We start from the raw sequence: 27,630 nt of genomic DNA on the forward strand, positions 1-27,630 counted from the left end.
GCCAGACAGACATGCACCGTTGGTAGCAGGACAGGCAGTTGGCGTAGGAAGGAGACACGGGGACAGCGAGTGCCTCTGGCAGAGAGGCAGAGCGAGATAGAAGGAGACAGAAATAGAGGAGAGAGAGGGAGAGGGATGAGGTCAGTGCACGGCTGGCTGGCTGACTGCTGATCTGTGGCACTGGGCTGGCAGAAGAGGCTCCTCGGGGAGCGAGCAGCTCCACACAGCCTCCGTCTACACCAACCCCCCGCCTCCGCCAGCCCTTCATCCCTTCAACCTCCAGCCGGGATGGAAGACGAGCCTGTGAGGGGAGAGACTTTTAGCACACAGTGGCACAAAGAGGTGAAAGAAGGCACGAAACGAGGAGCCGGAGCGACAAACGGCGCCGTGTAAAGGTCGAAAACAGAAAGCCGTGAATGAGGCGCAGGGACACAGGAACGCGGCCTCTCCTTCGGTCGGGTCTTTAATGTTTTAGTCATGTCGCACCGAGCTGCTATTTTCACCCCCTCGACACATTTAGATCACGCCATGTGACTGCGTCGTTAGGACGCTATTTCTGAACACAGATTCAACCCCCAGATCAGAAGGCAGCACAACGATGCTGCAGAGAGGAGCTGCTTTCAGGCCAGCCCAGGTATGACGCTCACTGGCCTGATTGACAGACCGACAGTGACAGCGAGGAGGTTTCCAGGATTGTCGAAGCATAAATAATGTAAACGCTTCTATGCGACACGTAGAGGTCAAACACCTGGCAGGACGCTGCTCTCAGACGCTGATAGTTTGGCTGCTCCGGGTTAAACCTCCTCGTCACACGAGGTCTTTCATGTTGACTTTTGCATGTTCTCCTGCACAGGCTCCTCCCACTATCCAAAGACATGCGTGTCGGGTTAATTAGGGAGTCGCTGGGTAAAAAGAAGCTCCCTCAGCCGCCTCAGGATGTTACAGTACAACTCTGCAGATATCCTGATATGAGTGAAGAGGAACTCACACTGCAGAAACAACAAAAGGACCTACTGGTCCCTGATCATTGGCTGTAACCCGCACAGCTGCAGGCCCAGCTCTCATCACCACTCATGACCTACCACGTGAAATCAGGATAAGCTGGTGTTTGAGGTGGTGAAGTCGCCAGGTGGTGGTGCAGCCCACCTCCTGCCCTGCCCTCCGTCCCATCCTCTGATAGTTTCAGGATCACCTCTGTGCTGCTGCTTTCCCTGCTTCCGAGATCTCAGAGCATCACTGCAAAAGGAAAACTACCATATTATAAAGTCTAAACTTAGCTCCCTCCGTGTGTCATAGTTACGTTTATATATCATATTCTTCTGTTTCACGAGCTTCGTGATCAGCAACAATAAACAAGTCAAATAGAGCCGAATGAAGCACGTTTCTATTTCTGTGGTGATGACAGTGCAGCAGGTTTAATTTCGACTGTATAATATTTCCCGATCATCACGTTTGCAGAGTTAAAATTGCTGAAGGAAACCTCTCTGCGGAGGCATCTTCAGGACGCAGACGAAACGTTAGAATCTGGAGGCCGATTCGACTTTCCTGGTGTTTGGACAGCTGAATTATTGGATCAGCGTGTCGATACGTGATTCGAGGTGCTGAGGAGGGTTTTTATGGCTTTCTCTCGGCTACAGTTACACGAGGTTAATGTTACAGCCGTGCGTGGGAGTGTGAATGTGTGTGTGTGTTTGCTGCAGGGCGCAAAGCTGCTCCAAATGTCCATCTGTGGAGTTCACAATCCACCTGAGCCCACTCACACATGTGCAGCCCTCCTCCTCCCCCCACTCACACACATATGCAGAAATCCACCTCAGAACCTCCAACGCTCGCTGCATACCTGCGCAGCTCGCCGAGTCTTTTTCTGGTTGCAGCTCCGTTCAGGCGCCATTTGCATAAAAACATCCCACCTTTTCTCGAGCTGTCACCTTGATGTCGCTGCGGCACGCAGTGTGATATCAACATAACAAGTTTTCTGACAAGGATCCAGAAACGCACATATACATATTTCACAACAGGTGTTAGGAGACATACGAGGGAAAGAAAAGACGAGCCCCAACACAGCGACGTATACGTGCAGCCATTCATGCGCCGCTCGTGTTTGCAGCTCGCTGTAGTCTCAGTTTGTGTTTCAGTGTGTGCTGGCACGCCGAGCGCCAAGATGATAATTACTGAAACGAGCTCCACGTCGCCGGCGCGACTCTGGGACGATCTCCAATCAGATTCATTCGCAAGCGGCGCGTTAATCGCACGTTTCTTTTCTGAGATTCGGTGTGTTTGCCGGCGACACTCGTCGGGGATCGGTCGCAGCTTTACGGCTGCTGCGTTCACACCGAGCCCGCCGGCATCAGCTCCACGCACAGCTGAGCTTTTATAGGTCGGAGACTCGGAGGCCGCTTTCCTCTGGAGTTGGGGATTTTGTCTCGTTGCTGCTCTTTGATGAAGTCGTTTTATTCTTTGATGGGATTGTGTAACGTCCAAAATCACAGATTATTAATGACGTCATTATGTTGGTCTCTCATTATTAATGAGATTAAAAGTAAACAGTACAGCTTGACAGCGTGCTTCAGGGTTTCTCCTCGCCGTTTGCACGTGCACGTGAGCAGTGCACGTCTATCATGTCTGAGTAAATATCCCCACATTAATACGGAGGATCAGAGCTGTCGCAGTCAAAATAAAGGAAGAATAAAAACATCTAAATATTTAAAACAGACATCAGTCCAAACTGACATAAATCAGTATTTGTGATGTAATTGCTTCCTGTGTGATTTGTATTTAAATTATATTAATTTATTGTATTTGTTGTTACATTTATTTTTTTTCTTTTCCGATTAATTTTGGTTTGAATTATTTTCAGCGTTTCTCATAGTGACACAGGGTAAAAACAGGCTGCAGTTACTGTGTTTTTAATAAGAATATCTGTGCACTGCGTGCTGCGGTGGCTTCTGACAGTCGTTGTGTTGAAAGTGTAACGTGACCACAATGAGGCACATCGTGAGACGTTCTGCTGTTAAATGACTGTAAAGTTGCAGCAGCTACATTTGCTTTGTTACTCCTGTTCATACTGCTGTGATCTACAAACACATATAGTCTTTATAGCGCCATGCAAACCAACAGCTGACCGTCTGTGCTGTTTATTAACCAGTCACACCTTCCATTCTTCTTCTTGATGTTCTGGAACGACGGCATGAGATCAGCTTTGTCGCGATCCTTCTGTTTAATGCGTGCAGCTGTTGCAGGAATGCTACTCGATCAAACGTGTATTTAATGCATGTTTTTCTGTAAACTCTGAAGACGATTAATCGCTGCAGAATTCCTGGTCGAGGAGGCTGAACCTGCAGATTTGTCTCAGTCCCGCAAACATTTTAAAGTAACCGTCACAGCTCTGCTGAATGAGCGATTTCTACTTAATTATTCACAATCCTGTGAGGTTTTTCCGTTTCTGTATGTTAGCGTGCAGTTCTTATATGTGTATAAACTACAGTATATGTTACAGCAGCTTTTCTCCACGTCTGCCAGTAATTAGTATCATCGGGCCCCAATGTGACCAAATATCAAAGAGAAATTAAAAATGCTGCTGTGGAAGAGTTCAGGTCTTAGGAGGTTAAATCAACAAATAAATGAATGCACTCAGTTTTATATGGAAAAATCCGTGACAGCATTTCTTGTGTCTTACAGTAAACACGCAGTAAAAAGAGCAGGTGCAGTAATTTCATGTAATCTAACAGTGAAATTTGACATAATTGGAGGCAGAGGTTCTGCTAACAGGAAATGCATCCAGCTCGTGTATAAAAACAGGAAACATGTGAGTCACTCGCAGGTGTTAGTGACTAATAACGGCGATGAAGCGGCCTTGCTGTCTTATACGTGCAGTGAATCTGGCAGACTTGGGGTGGAGGGCGCAGCCCGCCGCCGTCCCCCTCAGAGGATGCTCTCTGGCTTTGGGGGAGCCGTTTTTAAATTACCGTGTGATTCATTCAAATCGAAACAAATTCTGCTTCGTGTAGCCCGATGCCTTCGAATCCCACACTGGAAATGCGGAGCTGATTTGAGCAGAGAGCGAGGGGACCGTTTCTATCCCGTCCTATTAGGGGCTGCTATTTTTGGTGCCACAGGATACCCAGTGACTGTGTAGAGCCTTGTCAGTGACGAATGTGTTTGTGTGAGAAACAGGGGTGGGGTGCCTTCCCACAGGAGGATGTGTGTGTGTGTGTGGTGTGTGTGTTGGTGGAGATGGATGGAATTGGGGGGATATTCAATGTTTTTCTGTCTCGCCTGCAGTGCTGTGTGTGTGATGGCGAGAGAGGCAGATAGAGAGACGGCATGTGTGAACGGTGACGGGGTGTCCGCTCGCTCTCTCTCTGCCTCTCTCCCCTGCGGTGATTCGGTGTGTGTGTGCCCATTAGCTTGCCCGAGCGAGTGTATAGCTCTGAATATTTTGTGTGTGCTGCCATGCTTCGGTGCCTGTGCTGAGATACAGCACGCCTTACTAGGAGTACCTTTGTGTGGGAGTGTGTGCGTGCACGCGCTACGCCTGCTGTCATCCTGGGGTAAAGCCTCAGGACATATAGGGTCATGTGACAGACAGCCCTATCTATCTGCAGACTGCATCATTGGTATTCTGGGTAGACGCTGGCAGTCAGGCAGGGGGTGGGAGGGCAGAGGAAGGATGGAGAGAGGGTAGAAGATGGGAAAAAACAGAAGAGAACAATAGAGCTCATCAGTGCATTGAGACCAGGGTGCAATCAAACGCGCACAAACACGTTGATTTAGTCCACGTGTTTGTATACCTGCAACGCTGAGGCGAGCGCGCTCATCCTGCTCTCGCACCGCGTCCTTATCAATCAGTTCCGGAGATCCGATACGACTGAGGAGAAGCAGCGAAGGTTGGAAATGCCACACAAAAGGAGCTGCTTCATTAGCCGTGCCGGAGAGCGTCGGCCCGGCATCGGGTTCGCATAGCTTCAGGTTAAATTCCCCTCTGACCAGATAAATGATCGCTAACCTTCAGAGAAATCATTTCACTGCACAATCGTGCAAACGGGGTCTTCACAGTGGTCTTTGTGACCGTGTGCTGAGGGAAGATCATATAAACTGTCCCAGTAAACAAGCATTCAGCCTCCAATGACAGGTGGACACCGCGGCTCAGATTTCTGAGCACAAAGTGCAGCTAGGAAGATGTTCCTATCGATCAATCTGGACCATTGTTGTAGACAATGTGACATTACTAAATAAAAATGGATCACATTTAATGTTCAAGTGTACAGAAGACACAAACCTCAAAGCTGCCGCGCTCCAAATGTGCAGCACCGCTTCATGAACTGATCGGGACGCTTCGTTACACTTTATACTGCAGGTGTTGCTGAGCGTTCATGGAAAACTTATCGCTACAAGTAAAAGCAGATGTTATGTTTGCAGGAAATCAATGATAATTGGTCATAAAATGTAACCAAATAATGCATTTGTGTCCGATGCCACCAACACGCCAGCGTGACGCCGAGGTCTCCTCTGGCCATGTGACTCTTTGTCATCCAGTATTTGACCTCCTGCAGGCAGATACTGTAATAATGTAGCCGATAAAGGCAGGTATGTTTGAGAGTCATCAGTGTAGAAGTGTACGGCAGCATTACAGAAAACTGAGCTTTAAATAGATGCTAAACTACAGCTTTGATGTATAAGTAACACATTTTAATCCCACAGAGTCAAAGAATAATAATGTGCTACTTTTAGCACCAGTGGCTTGATGCATGGCGATATAACTGCCTGTTTAGGACACTGACTGACGGTTATGACTGTAAATCATCTGATGTAGATCTTTGTGTTCATCTTGTTTTCATTAACTGGAGGTTTAGCACTGAAAGCTGCTCCGTTATTGTCAAGCCCTTTCTTTACCCTGCACATGTAATAAATGAAGATTGCAGTCACTGCCCAAGGACACCTGCTGCATAAATTAATGGGCTGAAACATTAGTGATAACGTGTAGTTCTTAAGTCTGAGACAAACCACTGTAAGTCACTGAGCCTTAAGAAGAGACATCACACCTGGACGTTTGGACCTGCTGGTGTCCCGGGCCGATGGCTGCAAACTGCTTAGAAAGACTGAGAAACTGTACACGGGACCTAACAGTGAACACATCAGATGGGAGCCTGCAGACAGCCAGAGCCTGTTCCTTCTTCTTAAGTGGGAGTGGGCTTTGATTGCATTTCATCCAATTTGATATGGAGCCCAATAACAGCATGCATGTTGGCTGATTAAGAAGAAGGAAGGCAGCATGGAAAAGCCAAAGAAACGCTGAAGGTACTCAGAGTCACGTCTGAGTAAAGCTCGTCCTGACTGTGAAACGTGTCACCGAGGAACCAGATAATGGAGCCATCCTGAAAAACGTTTATGGATCTGGAGTTTATCATGAAGTGTTTTGAGGAATGATGTCAGCTGGGTTTCTGGCTGGATGAGACAGCAGCCTGGGCTTTTAGTCAGGCAGACATCTAAATGTAATCTGCTGATTAAGCTCCAATCACACGGGCCTTGGGACCTATCAGGGACCACCAGCCGCTCTGTGGGGTCAAATGCAGATTTGGATTTGCTGTTTGAAGACCAGTGAATGTTTGTGAGGGGTTAGCAAGCAGTTGCTGCTGATGCACAGCGGCTCACGGACGTGTCAACGTCTCGTCGTTGGGTGGGAGCGCTCCATTGTTCTTCGTGCCGCCTGTGATGTGCGGGCGGTTTCATTTTTCCTTTAAGGCCTTTTTGATTTAGTTTGACCCAGGAAAAGACAACCAGCTGCAGTCATCAACTTGTCCCCAATCTCTCAGCAGTTAGTTGGCGAATGAGGTTTTCATGCAATACGTGATTGCACCAGTTTCACCTAGCGACCTGCACCGAGCGCTCCCCAGACGGCCGACTGATCTGTGGTTTGGATCAGAGGGCAGCCGTGTGTCTGCAGACGTTATGGGTCGTTAATGCTTTGTGATTATTTTGCTTTCGCAGGTGTAACAGACGTCGTCGAGCCCTGGGGACGCGGGGAGAGTCTCCGCCTCTCCGCCGGTGTGAACGCTGCTGTTTTCTATAGGCGGAGGCGCCGCTCAGCCTCCTGTTTTCCTGCGGCTGTTTCAAGTCTCCCTCCTCGACCTTGGTGTTCTATAGCTGCCGGGGATGAGAGATGGTGTTAACACTTCTAAAGGCGTAAATCACCTCTCCCTCTCTCCCCTCCATCACTGCTATGTTGTTCTCGCCGCTCGCTGTCTGTGCTGAGAGGTGATTGGAGTCTTCCCAGTCCCATAATAGGCCGCTATACGCGCTCCCTCTCTGCTTTTTTCTAACAGCCACAGAGAAGAAGAGAAAGAGAGGAGACTCATCAAGTAATTAAGGCCCTGGCTCTCCCTTGGAAATTAAAGGAATGGCCCTTTGCTCTCCTCTCTCTCTCCCTCTCTCACTCGTCCTGCTGGGCTGATTGCTGTCTGGCTTCTTTCCTCACCTGAGTATTTCGCTCTCTCTCCCAGGCAGCCAGCCCATATTGCATTGTGCTGGTGATTACCCCACTGTGGGTAATTGCGGCGGCTGTTCGCCCGATGTTATTTCCCCCACTCTGCGAGCTTACAGGGGAGGCGCCTCCCCAAAGAAGGAGGATGGAGGAGTGCACTTTTAGCTGCGTGTGTGCATTTGTGTCTTTTTAGGAGGGGTGCAGCTAATAACGAGCACGGCGTGCGTGTTGCCGCGTTGCCGCGTTGCTTTATTTTCCTCCCAGACTGCCGGCGTGGACACAGCGCGGCTCGCCGCCTGTGTTTGCGAAGCCTCGGCAGGTCAGGCGCGCGGTCAGTTCCATCTCTGGCGTCCTTGAAGAGAAAAGTGGGTCAGAAAACTGCTTTTACCTTGGTGTGCTCTTCCTCTTTGATAGGTGCAGGGAAGTCATAAAGAGCCGGTCCACTTCACTGCCTGACAGCCCCTCTCACCCTTGAACCTCGGAGTCTCCGACGGCACCGCTGAGTCCAAAGATATTTTGTGGGAGAGATTCAGACCAACAGGCAGATTCATTTTCTAGCTGTTGTAGCAGGAGATCAGCCAACAGCTCCAATCAGAGATGTGCTGATTTGATGCAGGTGTGTCTGTTTTCTCTGCCTGTGCGCCCGGTGTGAGAGGCCCGCAGCCTCAATAAGATTAGAGAGGAGAGGGGCGGCGGGGGGAGGAGCTCGCTCCTGCACTCTGCTTTAACAAGGACATTTCTGTAATAGTCCAACAGCCTCTGGAAGGATCCTGGAGGTGTCGGCTATTTCCACAATCATTGTTTTTGCTGCGAGTCAGCTTTAAAAAGGCATTCATATGTAAACGAATATGCTGCGTGATGCTGTTTTAATTTTTTCGGTGTATCCGATGAAGCAGAATTTTACTTTCACGTGAATATAAAATGAACAGTTTCAGCTTCGGGCCCTCACAGTTCGCGAGGCCGTTATTGTCCCGTGCAACGAAAAACTCTCAGGGATGAAAAACATGTTTAAAGATGATCCCGGTACCACTGCTCCGAGCCCACGTGGTGATCCGAACCCCGAGAGTTTACCCAGAATGCACTTCTGCTCCGAGCCCACGTGGTGATCCGAACCCCGAGAGTTTACCCAGAATGCACTTCTGCTCCGAGCCCACGTGGTGATCCGAACCCCGAGAGTTTACCCAGAAGGCACTTCTTTAAGTTTTCTCCATTGAATAATCAGAAATGTGAGTTTGGCTTTAGAGCTTTTAAGCTTAAATGTGTTTCCACAGACTTGAGTGGATTTCTGTGGTTCTCAGTGACAACGGCTCAAAATTCCCCCAAAAACCAAAAATGTGATGCAACACATGAAAATGTCATCTTTTTTATTTTCTATGAGTTTGTAACTTGAACTGAATCTTTGTGCTTTAGTGACGATAAAGACTCATAAAGTCATACAATCAATAAGAGGGCAGATTTCATTGGCTGTCAGGCCAGGCCACACCCCCATTGCTGGATGAAATAGTGAAGTGGTGCTGCTCAGTAAACGACAGTTTTCAGAGCTCGTTTGGAGAAACATGGGTCTGCTCTGTTTGATTGCTCGCCTGTTTTCATGGACTTTGACCAGCTTTTCCCACCTCTGTGTACTCGGAGGGTCTCTGAAAATATTCACATTTTGAAGGTTAAATATCGCATAGCAACAATCAGCTGATTGGTTGATTTTCCGTGGGGTGACTGGATATGAGAAGGTGTGATGAAAAAGTTTGAGACGTGTAACGTGTCGTCCTTGCTCTTCACCTGCAGCAGGATTTGTTGGGGAAACGCTGTAATATTAAAGCAGGCTGGATGCAGGGTCGCAGGATTTGTTGGTTTGTGCTGTATCAATGTTTTGACAGTGTGGTCAGTGTAATGCCTCGCTGGATTTAGAGGGTTTGGGTGGTTTAGTTTGGGGATATAGTGGATCAGGTCTTTTTTTACACCGAGAACCTTTTGAATTACTAACCTCTGTGCTGTCGGGGCATGAGGGGAGGGAGGGGGAGCTCCTGCAGACGCTCCGGAGGTGGATCTGCTCTCTGCACAGCCGCATGAGCAAACGGCGCCGACGTGGCGTTAGAAGGTTCGGGTGCCTTTCAGAGAGGAGATGCGTGCTGCTGGTTTTATCCCCGTGTGTTTGCGGTCCATTGATTTCCAGCGAGCGGTGTGAAGAAGAGAAAAGGCGCCAGCTGGCTTCATTATCAGACCGATCCCATCTCCAATAAACACATATTTGTACGCAGGCATACGTTAATTCCACTTCTCATCACCGAGTTATCTCGCCCTCTGCCTGCACGCCGTCGTCCCCTGTCTCACCTTTCTCTGAAGAAGCTCGTGTCTGCGCTGCTTTTGGGGGGATGTAAATATTTTATTCCTGTGGATCCTCATAAAGTATTGAATTAGATTTTTTTTAAAAGGCAGGTCATAAAATGTTTTAAAGGCTCTTATTTTCACTTGTGAGACATAAAATTCTACATTGTTTTCATTTGTGTGTTACATGTGCGTTTAACCTGCAGGTTAGAGACACGCTGCGGTTTGCCTTCTGCAGTAATGACTAAGGGGTGATCTGTTTTCTAGCTTCACATTTGTATGGTGACACTCTTTTAGAAAGGCTTTGCATGAGTCACAGTTCATAATAAGCCTTCTTTATTTCATAGCCGCTCCCTTCATTCTGTATGAAACAAGCCCGTGTAGCTCCTCCACCTTTAAGCCAGCTTCTTTTGGATTGGCTGTCCTACAGTGGCTCTGAACAGCAGGTGGGTGGGGTTTGTAAGTCTCAGTGACATCACAGAGCTCCAAGAATAGAAAACACGGTGATAAACTGAGTGTTTAGAGCAGGCTGCTGCCTGAGCTTTGGGCTCACAGCGATTACTGAGTTCATTATTAGAAACTATACAAAGAGATAAATCGTCTCTCTGTGACCGAGCTGGACGCCCGGTCACAGCAGCTACGACAGCTCGGTAAAAGAATAAATGCAGAGACAGAAACAGTTAGACTGATGGAGTCGATTAGCTAAACATACAGCGGTGAGCTTACATCTAAAATGAAGGCAGGTAACTGTCCTCATCCTTCATGGCATAAAGCCTACTGAAATGGACACATATGAGGGAATAAGTTAGAGTAGAGTAGAGTAGAAATATCCTTTATTTTCCCTCATTGACAAGACAAGAAGAATATAAAATAAAAAACAAGAACAAGAAGGCAAAAGACAAAAATATTGTAAAGTTATTGAAAATATAAACTCAGACTCAAAGACGCGTGCAGCTCAGTAGCATCATTTCTTCAAAGAAACTGCAGAGATGTAAATAACTTATTGTGTTTAATAAAGATTATCTCTGTTTTTGACTCATAATTTTGGAACATTTCTTCATATCATGGTGATAAAAAGCAGCGTCAGATCCTCCATCACCCACCGCGGGACGTGTGACCAACAGGAGACGGTCTTACCTGTGACTCTGAGGAGCAGAGCTTCTGTTATCTAAAGCAGCAAAGATGAAGAATCAGGACACACATGGCTGAGGATGCATCTGCAGCCTGAGTCCTTCTTCATCTCCTCTGTGCGTGTGTGTGTGTGTGTGTGTCCGAGGCAGTGAGGAGAATAGAGGATACAGAACATAGAGGAAGAAACAGAGAGAGATTTCATCTCCTCTCAGCCTGTATACATATCGAGAATGTAGGTCAGGCAGCCCCAGTCGCTCTCAGAGGCTGTGTGTGTGTGTGTGTGTGTGTGTGTGTGTGTGTGTGTGTGTGTGTGTGTGTGCGTGCGCGTGCTTGCTTACACATCACATGAATAAAGCATGTGTCTCTGCTGTAATATGTGCTTATATGTGTGTGTGTTTCTGTGTGACTGGTGTGATTTCTTTGGGTGTGATGTGTGTAGTTTGTGTCACAGCCCATTTCCCATACTGCAGTGTACATCACCATACAACAGGGTATCATTACAGTGAGTGAGTGAGTGTGTGTGTGTGTGCAGCCAGTCTTCCAGCCTATTTACAGTGTGTACTGTGGCTTTGATAGATAGAGAAGCCCAGAAAAGGGCAGGCATGGTCTCTTCTTTTTCTCTTAGGAATACACACACACACACACACACACACACACACACACACACACACACACACACACACAGTCTAACAGTCCTCGGTCATATATTCTTCCTTTGTAACAAAGGAGGGGAACAAGAATAGCTGTGTGCACATCCCAGTGTGCGACTGTGTAAGAGTGTGTGTGTGTGTGTGTGTGTGTTCCCATTCGAGCTGAAGGCCGATTCCTCCTCCGCTTTGCTGCCTGTCGCTGTCCTTGTGCTGAAACGTGCAGATTAGCAAACCGACTGCATGACCGGAACAACATCGACACCACCAACAGCCACGCTGCATCGCTTTCTGCTGCAGATACACACCTTTTTCGGTCTTCTTTTCTCACACGCACACGCTTCGTGCTGATGAGGAGTCACAGAGCTGTGATTTGTCATCAGCCTCCACATGAAGACCTTGATCAGAGGACAGACCCATCACTTGCACTCTGATTATAAAGACCCAGGAGTGTGTGTGTGTGTGTGTGTGTGTGTTTTTGGGTATTTAATGGGGTAAAAGGAGGAGAAATTTACTTGAAATCATTCGCAAAACTTGATGAATTTGTCCTTAGTTAGGAGACGCTACATAAAACTTGTGCTGATTACTCACGTTAAGCTCGATGAAACTACCTGCAGTTCCTCTGACGTCCACTGGAGGCTCCACCAGCCAGTCCGTGCCCACAGACTCCCATGTTAAACTAAACATGTTTACAGCCTGATACAGAAACTGCTTTTGGTGCCTGTTTACATTTTATTAAAATGTAAAGCTTGCATTATTGGGGGCGTGGCCTCTTTGACTGACAGGTGGATGGTGACACAGGCGGCTGTAGCAGCTAGCTGCCTGCTAACTGTTTGTGCTGTTGGAGCATTTGGGACCATTTTTAATGACATCATCTGAAAATAACTTGGCTGCTGTGAGATTAAGATAAGTTCTGGGATTTTATGTGGATGTTACTGAGCAGTGATTAGCAGGTGTCTGTGTCTGAGCTGGATCCTGCAGGATCTGGATCTGGGTTAGTTTGTGATGTTTGCTTGAGGACTCTGAGAATCTTTCCCAGTATCTATTTATGGACGTATGTCACCAAAGCTCATTGGTAAACATTCCAGGAAGTTGAGCCAAGGTCCAACTTCTTGACCAAACTTGCTAGCCAACAGAGCGACTGAACCAGTCTCATGACTTCCTGTGGAGTGAATTACAAGAAAACTACAGTTTTTTCTTCATGGTTTAGACCTTGATAAATGTTTTGCACGGTGCTGGCTGTGTGGATGTTGGTTATTTGCTGCCCTCTCCAGATGTTTGACTCCAGAGGTTTACTCTAGGGGTGGGGGAAAAAATCGATACTGTGTAGTATCGTGATATTTTGTTTGCTAATAATGTATCGATACAGGGACAGCAGAAATTGATATTTTGTTACAAAAAGGTTTTTGTGCTCTGACTTCAGAGCATGTTGATCCTTTTTCTGAGCAAGAATCCTGACATTCCTTCACTGTCCAAATGTGTTTAACTGTTTTTTGGCAGCGATAAACATGACAGTTTACTTATTTTAATTTAAGACATGTTTTATTTTAATTAAGTTAATTAACTTTTTTATTTAATGTAAAATTATATTTTGTTTTAATTTACTTTCAAATTCTTCAGTTGCTGAATGGGCTGCGTAGTTTTCATAAATTGCATAGTTTAGAAAGCTATAATTGTACCAGATGGTTGCATTCAGTTAAGTTGGACTAGACTGTAATACAAACCGTTCAGTTTGTCACCAATAAAACTGACTGAAATGAGAGAAAGACTGAGTGCGAGACTTTGATATTAGATAAAATGAATATTGATGAAGTTTACCTTTATGTACAGAATCTGAATATCGCAAAATATTTTAAAAAATTGCAATAATATCGTATCGCGCGTTAAGTATTGTGATAATATCGTATCGTGGGATGTATGGTGATTCCCACCTCTAGTTTACTCTGTCCTGTGACTGCTGCTGAACTCAAATACAGGAGCTAACCTGCTGTAGTTATTGATATTATTGCAAGTAAAGATGAACACAGATGAATTTTTCCAAACCCGTTTAACAGAAAGATGCTAAACAGGTAAAAAATAATAAAACATGAAACTTTTGAATGATGATGTGAAGATAATATCAGAATGTTTAAACAGAAATGGAAACTTTGGGTGAGACCTGATTATTACTGATGTTTCTATGCAGCTTTTTCAAACCTGACGCTGTAGATTTACTCCAAACTGTGCAGCAGCAGATTAACGACCTCGTGCTGTGGTTGGATCATCTCAGACCTTCTCTGGGCTCAAGTCACCTCCATTTTTGGCGTCTTCAGTCCATCACTGAGAACACCCTTTAATTTACAGTTAAACATTTGAACTTTTTCTACATTTTCACTGGATGCTACTTTTCTTAGATGAAAACATTTTTGCACAGTCGTCCGACAGACAGACGAGCGTTCGCCTAAAAAGGTGCTCAGAAACAGGAAGCAAACGGCACGATTGATTCTTTTACCTCTCGAGCTGCTGTTTTATCTGCAGGTTTTACATTTCTCGCAGCCACCCACGTCCGAATTCGCTCCGACTTTGTTTTATTCCCACGTTTTCTGAATGAAATGCCCCGGAGGCTGTAATCAAATACGAACCGGCAGCCTCTGACGCGTTTTTTTTTTCATGAAACAAAGGCAGCGGGGCCGCGCTCGTGAAGTGAAAATATAGTTTGAGTGTCCCATTGTTTCACATTAGGGTTTCCTGTTAATAGCCACTTTCAAAGTTGTTTGTGCGATCCCCTTACAGCCCCCACCCACGCTGCCTCCGCACGCACCATTCAAAGTACAAAGAAGAAACGCTGCAAAGAAAATGGAAAGCAGAGGTGTGTGTGTGTGTGTGCGTGCGTGCGTGCGTGCGTGCGTGTGTGTGTGTGTGTGTGTGTGTGTGTGTGGATGGGGGGTAGAAAGAGACCCCCTGCTGGTTCAAAGTAAAGTCCGCTTAAGCACCAGCACTCCTTTTACATAACGCAGACACACTCAGTGTACGGGTGTTAGTCCTCAGGGAGCAGCTATTGTTTGGATTCACTCTGCTTTCAGCGTGTGTGTGTGTGTGTGTGTGTGTGTGTGTGTGTGTGTGCGTCTGTGTGTGTGTGTGTGTGTGTGTGTGTGTGTGTGTGTGTGTGTTACGGCCGTCTGCTGCGCTCCCTATGGGGGCCTTCACTCTATACACCATCGACACCTCATCTGTTCTCGTTCCATACGTTTTCTCAATTAGCTGCAGCGGATGGAGGAGCATTGACAGGCAGAGGGAGGGTTGACATGTTCTCTCACACCTCCGTCTCTTCCGTCTTCTTCCCTTTCTCCATCTCGGGTCATTTTTTTTCCATCGACAGAGCGGGGACCCCCCTCTCTGCCTCCTCTTCCTCGCGCTCAGCAGAGGATGGAGAGCCGAGGAGAGAAATCATGGAGGCAGGCACGGATCATTAGCTATATTTGTCCCCACTTCCTCCAGCAGATGATAGATCTAGCTAATTACCCCATGTTGCCAAGCCTATCGCACACGACAAGCGGCCGTCGTTATGGCGGAAATCAGCGTTGGCTTTGGCGTGCGCCGCATAGCTGACGCTATATGACTATTCATGAGCCCGGAGTCAAAGGAGGAGAGGAAATTTCAGATCCTGTCACGGCTCTGTGTGTGAATGTGATTGTTCTGGGAATGATTTTAATGATGCGTGTTCTCCTTCCTCCCTCTGTGCAGAAAATGAGTTTGGAGGAGACGTGGTGAGCCGCTCCTCCCTCGCCAAACGTCAGAAGGTCACGCTGGAAGCAGAGGTCGGGGCCAACGAGCTGTGTCACGCCCACAACGCTTCAGGTACAGCGCGTCTGCAGGATCATTGCCATTCATGTTGGTTTTCCTCCTGAAATCATGGCAACAATGAGCTTTTATGACTCTTTGTACTGATTTCTGATTTATTTATTTGCTCACACAAAAATGTGTTGGCAAAACCAAACTGCAGGTTCTGGAGCTTCAGCTTCGATCGCTGCCTGGATATAAAAAGCAGATTCAGCGATCCGTCCAATAAAAGCTTCAGCCAAACATTTAGGAACCAGATTTTTTTATTTTAATTTATCAGCTTATCGATCCCCTGCTCTGAATCCTGTCCTGCTTCCTGGGAAAGCACCTGAGACCATGAAGTCATCAGGAAAGTGAGCAGGAAGCTTATTTTCCATACAGTCAGCCAGAGGAGTCGCCCCCTGCAGGACAGTAGAAAGAACTGCACAGGTACATTTTAGTGCTAGTGTTAGCTTATAGCTGCACCCTGTTGCATAGATGTGGTCACCTCTGGCTCCACCAAAGCAGCGGAAAGATCGCACAAACATGTCCTGGTGGCGTGTCCATCCTTTATGGCTAAGTCTGAACTGTGGTGTAGGGTCAGGTGACTATAGAAGCCCAGATGTTTACAGCTGCTTATATGTTTAGTAACGATCAAACGCGAGGCTCAAAGATGGAATGTTTTCCAAGCGTCCCGGATGGCGAGGCTGAATAAAATCAGAGTTTTATGAAGAATAAAACACGAGACCCGCTTAGGCGTTAAAGAAATCAGGTTAGTTTCACATCCATACCGTTACAGCGCGCTGTCATCGGCGGACCAGCTCATAAATTGTTTTATTCTATTGCGATCGCAGCATTTCAGCGCCCTGCACAGCTGCTGTCACCCACCAAAACCATTTTCATTCCTAGTTAGGAATCACTCCCCAGATTTCAGCCTCACACACGCACACACACACGCCGAACGCCCACTCAGATGCTATCTCGGCGGCCCTTCACACTAATTCAGATGCACTTAGCGTCGGTTTGGCACACGTGTTTACTGCCACTGGATGATGCACGGCGTAAATACCTATTTGCAGTGAAATTCGATAATGCCAGCACGGTTTTGGTGGCTCCCCCCTGCTGCTACGCTGCACAGAATATCAATGTGTGTATGTGTGTGAGGGTGGGGTTGGGCGCCATATGCCTGAAACGCATTCTCCCAAAACTTCAAGGGTAAAACAAAGGGAAGCAATGACGATGTGAACTGTTGTGACAGATGTCTGAGCCCCACCCCCTCCCCCCCCTCCCCCATCACCACCTAAATCGTAAACACACACATACAAAATGCTTGTTCTGTGTCTCTGTGCATATTCCAATGCTAACCCCGTTTCTCCTCCCTGAAACCTTTTTTACATTTTTTGATGCATTTTATTTTGGCATTGATCTCGACTCTGATCAGTGCTGCTGCTGTTTCCTATATGTGAGCTGAATTAAGAGTCTCGCTCCCGTTCATGACCTGGCTTCGTGTGTTTGTGCAGCCCAGGCTAATATTCATGGATGCAAATCAGAAAACACGTGAAGAACTTCCGAATAAGGACGCGCTAAAAGGATTGTGCTCAGTTTGGATTCTACCAAACAAACCCACGAGGACGTCATGCGTGAAATGAAGAGTGAATTACTCCGTTAGCTTCATTAACATTAAGGTTGTGCATCAAAACTCTCAGCCTCTCTGAACTGGACTCATTCTGCTGCTTCCAGCTCTGTGGTTTCATCAGTGAGCAGCTTTGCATGATTCTCTCCTCGTAATAATCCTTCTTTAACTGCCTCACCTCATCCTCTGTCTGAAACTGCTTTAGCTCCTCCCCCTTTAAAGCATTTTATTCTGATTGGCACTCTGTGACAAATAAACAGAAGGTAGGTGTGGCTTCTGTGCCTGGGATGACCATGTAAGGGCCAGCTCTGTGACGTCATAAAGATCCCGGAGAATAAAAAACAGTGATAGTCTGAGCTGTGCCTCGCAGCACTGCTGAACACGTGTTTGTCATGTTTGCACGAACACGCGGCGCTCATCAGAGGGTTCATCTAGGCGCCACTGAGTCCTACACCAGTCTGAAACGTGATTGGCTGACTGCAACATTAATGTTCAAACTGAGATTTTGTGTTTCTGTTTTTTTAACTGGCCAACAAACATTTGTGGCTGTTGTCCAACTTCAGACTAAATTCTGCTGAAACTTTTATAATAATTCCTGTAATTTTAGCAGGAAGGATTACTGTTGAGCCTGTGAAAGCTGATGAAGCTGTTTGTTGTTGTCAGTGTAGAAAAATAAAAAACTCTGATCTTTGCTGTTAAACTTTAATGGCCTGTAATAACTTTGTTTTTGAAAAATATCATTTTAGTTTTGATGTTTTGATGCAAACGTCACCAAACACAGTGCATACCATGACTGGGTAACTCTGCAGGTTACTCATATTTTAGATTTAACATATTGTTTTATTATTTTGTAATGGATGAAGCGTACAAACTGTGGGGGGCCGGGGGGAGCACTAACCTTCTTCCAAACAGGACATGCGGTTCCCCGGCGATGCCAGGGACTGATTGCAAGTATCTGAGCAACCTTGGCCAAGGTCACCTGCTGGGATGCAACCTGTCTGCAAACAGTCTCAGTCTGACTGATGGAGGTTTTTCACGGCCTCATTAATAATCACAGACAGGTCGTCAGCAACTATATTCTGGTTTTGTTCTTATATAGAAGCAAAGTTGCTGCGCGTTTCAGGCCTGTGAGCTTCTGGAGTCTGATTGGAAACAGTTGATGTGAGTTTCTGTGGATGTAGAGGGCAACAGATTTGTTTCCTCTTCATCCAGTCACACACTGATGACTGAGAGTCTTATTCCTGTTTCATGGATGTGTTAAAGCACCAAACTGCTTCAACGACAACAGGATCAAACGTTTGTTGGTTACTGTCTCCAGCTGCCATCCCCTCGTGTCCTGCTTTGAATCACAGTTCTTACTTTGAAAACGATGAACGATGAGTTTATGAAAAAAAAAAAGGAAAATTCATTAACTTAAACATTTACCGAAAGTTCAGTGGACAGCTTTCATTTTGACACACAATCAGTTAGTTGGGTTAAATCTGCTTGCTGTGCAGAAATAATCACACATGCAGAGTTTTCTCATTGTTCGAGGTGTTTTCTTAACTAAGCAGTGTGAACTTTTGGAGCAGGGATCAGCGTGACTCAGTGGTCATTCATCTGGGCCTTTAATGCCATTGATCCCAGCTCTAATTGAGACACAGACAGAGAAGGAGTGGGCCTCCAACTAATCCTCAATAAGCAGGCTAACCTTCATTACAGCCGTGACATTTTCCCATGGGGTGCTAAGAGAGAGAAAATGCCAGACGGAATACGCATGACTCGCCAACATATGGCGAGCTGCAGAGGCGTGCGCGCTTCCCAGGTCCAAGTCTCCCGAGGAAGCTCGAGGGAAGTAAACGACGAGGCTTCCCGGATCCGCTCGTGTTCGGCAGCGACTCGGGCCTCGCTTCAAACCCTCAGAGAAAGTCTGACAGCGTCAGATAGGCTCTGTTAGTATGCATGTGTGTGCATTTAAACAAGCCGGGCTCACACTGTAGTCCACAGCTCATATCTCCTCTGCACGCATGGAAAGGCCAGCCGTCGCTTACAAATCAGTTCACAGGATGTTGGAGGCAGCTGAGAGATTTGGAGACATTTTTAAAGGTGCTTTATGTTGCAGGGCCTCCCGACTGAACCGCATGTGCTGACGTATGTCGGACTAACATCCTGCTTCATCTCCGCTGATGAAGTGAAGCGAAAACCGTGAAGAATAATCCAAAGTCCAAAGTTTCAAACTAAATCAAATTCTTGTGGCCACGCAGCAATGTTTGTCCCACCCATGATACCGCTGGGGCTCATGTATGTCAGACCTGCACATCCCTCTGAGGCAGGTTTATCCTCTCAACGAGCCGTCATAAATCCCAACACCTCGGAGCGTCCCTGCTTTATTTCCAGATGTCCCTAAATATTCATGCCTGCCTGGCAGGTTTGGGCTGTGACGGAGGCCCTGTTTGGATGTCTCTTTTTATTAAACGTGATTTATTAACACCACACTTACTTTACTGTAGAGCCCCTCAGCTCTAATGGTGTGTTTCTTTACGAACGCCCATAAATGTTTCGACGGGAGAAAAATAAAATGATGAAAAGCGAGGATACCTCGTAAATCTTATTAGTGCAGTAAGGAGGGACCGGCTGAGCGTGTGTTGTTGGTGTGTGTGAGAGCGGGAGATTAAAATGAGACTAAAATGCCCAGTGCTCTCCTGTTTTATCAAAGCTTCTCTGGAACAACGAGCAGCGGCGATGCTATCGCTCCAACATGTGTAATCCACCTCAGACTGGATGAAAAGTCACCTTGTGGGTTTTTATACCTCATGTCAGCTCTTCCAGGACGGATGCTGCAGTATCTGCGCCTTTCATGGAGACGTAAAAGTCTTTGTTCCTTCGTGTGCTGGCTGTGTGCTCGCATGGCTCATGTTAATAGTTAGATGATTCCCAACAATCACTTCAAATCAGCAGGAGGAGCTTCTAATGGTGCGGACAGGAAGTGCTTTTATTGTGCAGCTCAGTGTTTTGATATTGGTTTCAGTGATCCAAGTAAAATATTCTGTCCTGACAGAAGCGCTAATTCGTCAGCTTTCTCAGCCCCTCCTGGATGGATGAACTCCTCACCCATCTTTGAGGGAGAGGCCGGCCAAAATAAAGAAATAAAACCTACAGTTCCTCTAACGCCCACCAGGGGCTCCAGCAATGATGGGAGTCCTCATGTTAAACTGCCCTGATACACAAAGTGCTTCCTCCTTCAGGACAGCTGTGTGACCAGGAAATACTGTTCTTCAGCCCCACAGCAGGGCTCCATGTGAAAGTAAGGTGGAATATTTATCCCAGTAAATGAAGAGCCATCTGTGTTTGATGAGGTCAATAAATCTGTAACATGACTGATTGAACAGTCACATGTTTATTAGGGGTGCAACGATACACAAAATTCACGGTTCGGTTCGACACTTTGGTGTCACGGTTCGATATTTTTTCGATACAAAAAAAAAAAAGTCTGTGTGACCACATCTGTTGTGGTCAGACTTTGGAAATTAATACGGTTCCCAAAGAGTTTCTGAGGAAAAGCGAAGCACAGCATTGGCGTTACACCCGTGGGTTTGGCTGTTTGCTTTCATGAGGTTTTTAGGTCTCTGTTACCAGTGCAGGGCGACAACTCAAATCTTACTGAAGGATTTTAATCATTTACACAAACGCTGCCGTCAGTCGTCTCGTGAAATGTTCTTTCCAATGTCGGGTGTGAATTGAAATGTTTGACAAGCTGCAGAAAAGTCCCGAGCACCTGAGCGAACATGGATCCAAATGAAAGCTAATTTTGCGACGTGTCTGTTGTGTGTTTAACAGCTTGTTTGTGCCTCTCTGCAGATGGAGGTGGATGCAGATGATAAGCGCCATCGCACACGCTCCAAAGGTATCTGCACACACACACACATGCACACATACACCATTCAGGGTGACCTTCACTCCCCCAACACAAACACACACAGCGCACACACGCTACTGCACAAATCCCAGACTGTCACACTCGAGTTGGCTTTTCTCGCGGCTCTCTGCTCCTCTATCGCTCGTTTTATATCTGACAGAAACAGAAATCCACATTTTAAGAGCTTTGTTCACAATGAAATATCTACCGCAGCGATATCCACTCCTATGAAACCCTGCGAAGTGAAAACAGGTTATTGAACTTTATTTAAACCAAAGAAACGGCAGCTGTCAGCGACTCTCCTTTGGAACATCTCAGTAAAACTGAACCGAGGCTCAGTCCACTCTGTCTGAAACATCTAAGATGCTACATTCATATTTTATCCCCTCCAACTCTGAGTGCCCGACATCTTTGACCAGGCGAGGATGAAAGTGGTGACCGCTGCTCCTCCATCACGAGGATCAAGCAGCTCGTCAGCCGTGTGATTGAAGTTCAGGCGAAACCAAAGATGTGTCACTGAGATCATCGTTCCCTTCATTTAGACAGAATCATTTAAACAGAGAGCATCTGCAGTATAACATGGGACTGACCTTTGACCTTTGTTTGCTAATCCCAGTGATGTTTAAGCCCGTATCCTTCTACAGCTCTCATCTGTGAAACTAGTCCCAGCTGTGTAACGCCCACTCAGGCTGTACGTAGCAGTTAAAGCTGTTAGACAAGCAGCATTTAAAAAAGTTTAGTTTTGGCAATCAGTGACATACAAATCATCTCAAACGGACATCTAACAGTCCTGCAGGTCATACACACACAGCAACGAGTCTGCTGTTTGGGTCAAGGGTCACGTCTGTGCACCAAAGGACAGGTTCAAGGTTTAAGGTTCAAGGTTTTTTATTTGTCACATGCATAGTTATACAAGTATAACACACAGTGAAATGTGACAGGATCCCAAACGTCAGAATAGAATAGAATAGAATAGAATAGCACTTTATTGCCACTGTTCATGTACAAGGAAATTATGGGATCTTGGTGACTTCGAGTTCAGGTTTTTAGACTTGCGTTTTTAGGAATAATCCATTTTATTATTATTATTATTATTATTGTTATTGTTGTTGTTGTTACTTTCAGAGCTTCCATCATCTACATGCTTTTTGTCCCATGAAATTAAAGTGAAATATTCCAACAAACCAAAGACACATTATATCTAAATTATTCTCATTGTGATGGCTCGGATCTCACAACGTTACTTTTTTCCTTTCAACATATTTATTTGTTAATTTATGATCACTCGTGACACTTGAACACTTTGCACTTTTTTAAATCACAGATGTTAAATATAAATAATCGAACCAATTTTGTTTTCATGAAAGTTTAAAGATTATTTCTTATCGTCACACCAAACGTTTCTGCTCCAGCTGCCTTTGAATACAGCAAAATAAACGTGTATCGTGTGCAAACATGACAGCGTTTTACTTTTTACTAGCACAAAACCCAAATGTGTATATATATCATATCATATAAAAATATTATATCAAAATAAAATACTGCCACAGAGAAATTACAAATGAAATTTCGACTCTTATATTATAAAGTATATTGAATTTTTATAATCATATTTGTCACCATGTTGAGATTTTTCCTGCAATAATTCTTTTAATTTTAAATCATAGATTTGAATGAATTTCTTTTCAGTTTCCAAATGTTGTAATATTTAGATTTAGAGACAGTTTATTAACGTTAAACTGTCGTCTGACAGTAGTTTTTAATGTTTATCTTAAAAGCTTTGTTATTATTCGTTTCAGTTTTTTTAATTTATCAAATATGATATAATATTTATCAGTTTTAGAACAGGTGTTAAATTTCAGTGTGAAGTCCACTGACTCACATTCATGTAGTCGTCCTGGTCTTCATACATATATGAAAGTGACAACTTTGTGACACTGCATCGTTTCCATATTGTTGATCCAAACATTCAGACGAGAGTAATAAGCTGCAGACAGATCACACACATGTCCTCAGACACAAGTACAGATGATGAATATACGCCTGCATTCAGTGACGTTCTCTCCAGCTTCGAGTGTTTCCCTGATGATGTCGCAGGAAACTGATGCAGAGTCACAGTCGTGGCCGTTCAGGCGGATTTCACATGTTTCATAATCTCTCTGTGTTTCTCTTCCAGTGCCTGTGGATCCAGCATTAACAGAGCTTTTCAGGTCAGTGGGAATGAACACACACACACACACACACACAAACCTGCCTGTTTTCCATGATGATCCCATACTCGAGATTCTTCCTGTGTGAGTTCCACACTCGCGTCCCTCCCTTTGGACATCCTCTGATAACAGCAGAACAAAAACATGCACCACTTTCTTTTTCCAACTCCACACATGAAATATTAAATAAGAGGATTTCTTGTCTGTTTTTGTCTAATGTTCTCAATGTTATTTCGATGATGGTCGATTATCAATGTATTAAGCATTCAGCACATTTCCTTCTCTCTTTCTACGCCTACAGCCCTAAAAGTTCTCGCTGGGTGAGTGGAGTGGGTGGAAGGTAGAACTTTATTCTCTTTGTCACTGGAAAAGTTTCCTCTCAGAACAGTTTTAGGAAGTGCCGTCATTTCTAAAACCATCCACTGTGTCAGGAGCTACTTCAAGATACTAATTAGCTTAATTTACCTGCTTTAAGTAAGGTAACGTGACTGGAGCCACATTTAAGCTGTTAAAGCTTCGTGCTGGAAAGTGCTGCTAGAAAAAGAAAATGTTGGATAGAATTGTAAAAAACATCTTGTTTGCTTTATATTTACACGATGTATATTACTCACCTGACAGTCTCCAGACTAACATCAGGCATCTTATGAAAGGCTGTGACCCTCCAGGTTTAAACAATTATCACCCTGTTAATCTGAAATAAACTCTTAGCTTATATGTTTGGCTGATATTAATATCTTAGGTGAAACTGACGAAAGTCTGACGTTCGACTGGGTCATGGTACCAACAGCTATGTTGGGAACAAATCACAATATTAATGGACCAGAAGAATAATTGTGTTGTTGTATTTGTCGATCCGAGTCTGGTTTGGTTGTGTCGAGCTGCTGTTAGGCAGACTTGGTGATGCTGCTGGAAGCTTCAGATGTCAGGTTTCCTGAAGAGTTTCAGAGGAGTCCACCATGGTTCAGGTTAATTTGCACTATCATTAATAACATATGTAGCACAGAATATGTTTACAGCTAAAGTGCACCTTTATGCAGATGACACCATACTTTACTCAGCTGGCTGTACAGAGTCAAGCTTCTCATTCAGCCTGACGAGACAGCAGCACAAACCTGTTCCTGTGATTTATGCTAATCACAGTCGGCTCCTTGTTGGGGACCCGGAACTTTCTCTGAACTTTTTCTTATTTTGAACCTTTGCATAACCTTTGAACCTTTCTGGTCACCAATAAGCTCTCTAAAGCTGGAGGCTTTTGTCTGTCAGGGAGAGTTGAGAGCTTTTTATAAAGTATTATGTTATTCATGTTTTATATGATTTAAGGTTGTGCCTTCATGGCCAGATCTTCCTTGAAAAACAGGACTTCCTGGTTTAAATGAGGTTTATGTGCTCATTACAGCAAATTATTTGACTTCCATAAGGTTGTAAGTGACGTTAACTTTAACCTCCTAAGACCTGAACTCTTCCACAGCAGCATTTTTAATTTCTCTTTGATATTTGGGCTGATTGGGGTCCGATGAATGTAAAAACAAAGAATTACCAGATTTTTTTTTTTACCTTATTTTTGTTTTTAAGAAAAATCAGAGCCACATATGAGGATATTCGTTTAAAATTCTGATAGAACAGGAGCAGCATAATGTCCTCATAAGTGAATATCAGGTGCTTGTAGAGCAAAATTGAGTATTTTGGTCTAAATAACCCAAAATGTGATGTCCACATATGTGGACACCAGGTCCTAGGAGGTTAAAGGGCAATTTAAAGGTGTGGGCAACCACGTGTATTGCCCCCTTGTGGCCATTAAAAGTAAGGCACATTTAAGGCACTTCTGCATTGCCAAATAAAATCCTTGAATTTCCCTCAAAACGAGCTCAGACTTCCTGGGCGGTCTGTTAGTAACGTTACGATCAAATCGAATAGGGACCTTGTGAGTTGGAATCGAATCAATACCCAGCGCTAAGTAACACCACAGCAGCCACACTGTTGGTGGATAATGTCATTAAAATGCTCCATACATGGTTCAGAGGTCCAGTTCAGGTGAAGCCTAGCTGTTAGTCAGAGAGGCCACAACCCAGTAATGGCCTGACTCAGTTTTCGAGTGGACATTAGAGGAAGTGCAGGTTTTGGTTGTTTATTTTCCTTCCCCTGAGGAGGGCGACTGGTCAGGACAAGCAGTTACCATTAATGAACTCCAGTTAAAGGCTGCGGCTTCACTCCTCGTCCCCCTGAGACTGTCGACCCGCTGTAACATAAGTCAATAAGCTTATGCGCCTCCATTCGGGCCGTGTCACTCTGTGAAATACCTGAACAGCTCCTAACAAAGCTGTGGATAGCCTGGATTGCACAGTGTATCTCTTAACCAATACGGACTCTTCTGGTTAGACGGTGGAGGCTAAGACAAGGAGGTGCTGACAGTGCGCACAGAGGCTCGAATATACATGTGGCATGCTTGTTTTTCTCTATTAGCCATGTTGTGTCACCTGGTTGAAAGTGTGGATGCTTCAGTGTCCTCTACTCGTCTTTGCGAGTTGTTTCCACCACAGTAATGTGTGAGTTTCACTTTGTCCTTGGCTGTGTGTTCGGGGGGTAAGATAAGGGTTCCTGCCTACCTATATATCAATAAATAATATTCCACCTGGAAGATTACTGCGTAGCCTTTAGCTGATATTCATAGATAGTCCAAGGTGTACTCTCCCTGCTCTCTCCCCCTCTCTTTCAGTCTTTCTCCCCCTTTTCTATCATTCTCACCTCCTCCTCCTCCATCCCTCACTGTGCTGCTGCCTGCAGATAGTAATTAATCAGGGGATCGATGGGAAGCCTATCTCCAGGCTGAGGCGTCTATAATGTCGATAATGCTGCTCGATGGCCTCTCTCCCCGGAGAGCTGATAGTCTTCAGGGCGAACACGCTTGACACGGGCCGTTCGGCTCTGCGTATGTGTGTTTAAAATCCTATTCAGCATGGACACTATATGATCACAGTTACAAATGCAGTGAGAGACAAATATAGTGCTGCGTAAAGAAATTAATATGAAAAACTAATAATTTCTAAGATGAAAACTGTTGATTTATGTGAAAAAATCCCCAAAACCAACACAAACCTTTTTGACCTGATTTTACTGATAATACTTTAAAGGCTGATTTTACATAATTTTCCATTCTTTCTTTTTAAAATATTCATACTTTAATATTTATCTACACATTAGTTTATATCCCGATCTGCTGTCCTTTGTTATTATATCATTGTTAGAGAATTGTTATAAAAAACAGAAACAAACTTGATTTAAAACCATAAAAATCTATGAATTCAATATATTTTAAGAACCGCTCCAGGTTTAATACGGCTGATCCATAAATAAATGTGTTTGGGTAAATGCTTTTATTGGACCAAGATCGAGTGCATTAAGTGTCTAGGTAATGTTATCAATATCAGGCTTGCATATGGTAAATGGACCTGAGTGACATTCACATGGCCCATGTTTCTAATAATCAGCGGATGTGCAGTAATCCCTGAACAGATTGTCACGGTTTTTTCTACTTTTAGATCGAGGTGATGTCATAGACAGGGGATATTCTTAATATGGTCAGCTTGTGCAAAGAAGCCCCACCCACCTTTGTTTAGGAGGGGCAGCCAATCAGAAGAAAGTTGCTAAAACAGCTTGTTTCATACAGAGGACGAGCTGAGGAGCTGCACCGGTGTGACGTACAAAAGGATTATTTTGGACTGTGAATCATGCAAAGCTGCTGTAATGGAGTGACAATAAAGATGTTAAGGTTAAAAGAGAAGAAAAGATCCACTTTGGTGAATAACTGGCATGATAAATACAGCAGCAGCTGTGCTGTAGGGCACATTTCATCCACTCAGATTAACTTTATTTAAGTCGCTTTCATAGATTATACAGAATGTAAATCATTTGAGGCAGTGGGATCTCAGGTCTCAGCCGCAGTACACCAGTGGGGTCTCTGACTTTTCAGTGGCTTTTCAGTCACCATCAACTGGCACAGTAATCATAGATGTGCAGGATGGCTAATTGAAGTCAGAGTGCAGCAGAAAGGCACGCATATAGAGCATAATTCAGATTCATGTGGGAAGAAGCTGTTTAGAGAGGGTGCTTTCAGCATGCGGCCATTGCAGCTGCCTTCATCTGTGCGCAGCTAAAGCAGCAAAGACACTGAAGGAAAAGGCATCCTTTCACGTTTAAAGCTCCAATTACATGGATGAATTTCTTTTATGAAAGAAAAAAGCAAAGGTGGCTTTAAGAGAGGACCCCGTCTCCATAAAGCTCACCGTGAGATAGACGGGGAGGCGAGTTTGTGCAGACGGGAAAGCTCACAGCATAAACATTCGCTCCACATCTCCTCTGTCATTTGCATATTTACAGTCTGCCATGCTAATCATGTTTATTGGGGTGTATAAGAACTGCGCATGGGCTCGACGGCGGAGGACAGCTTTCTGCCGGAGACTGTGAGATATAAAAATTACCCCCAGCCCCCCCATTTTTGAAATAAATGGTTCCTCCTG

The 27,630-nt window shown here is 45.1% G+C and overlaps 1 protein-coding gene across 9 annotated transcripts in view; it reads left to right on the forward strand.

Annotated features, from left to right (window-relative positions):
• Positions 1 to 27,630, forward strand: part of myt1lb (myelin transcription factor 1-like, b) — a 106,327-nt gene that overhangs the window by 18,016 nt on the left and 60,681 nt on the right. For all 9 annotated transcript variants that reach the window (XM_086275955.1, XM_086275953.1, XM_086275960.1 and 6 more), the window contains exons 2-4: positions 15,304 to 15,417; positions 20,849 to 20,894; positions 23,083 to 23,116. In XM_086275955.1, the coding sequence (XP_086132081.1) occupies positions 20,849 to 20,894; positions 23,083 to 23,116 (80 nt within the window). In that variant the 5' untranslated portion in view covers positions 15,304 to 15,417. The remainder of the gene's footprint in view (positions 1 to 15,303; positions 15,418 to 20,848; positions 20,895 to 23,082; positions 23,117 to 27,630) is intronic.

The sequence above is a fragment of the Aulonocara sp. 'chitande type north' Nkhata Bay genome, linkage group LG19 (genome assembly GCF_057382095.1).
Source record: "Aulonocara sp. 'chitande type north' Nkhata Bay isolate Kocher_YH1m ecotype deep benthic linkage group LG19, A_spYH_male_GT1.1, whole genome shotgun sequence".
In the NCBI taxonomy this organism is placed as follows: Eukaryota; Metazoa; Chordata; class Actinopteri; order Cichliformes; family Cichlidae; genus Aulonocara; species Aulonocara sp. 'chitande type north' Nkhata Bay.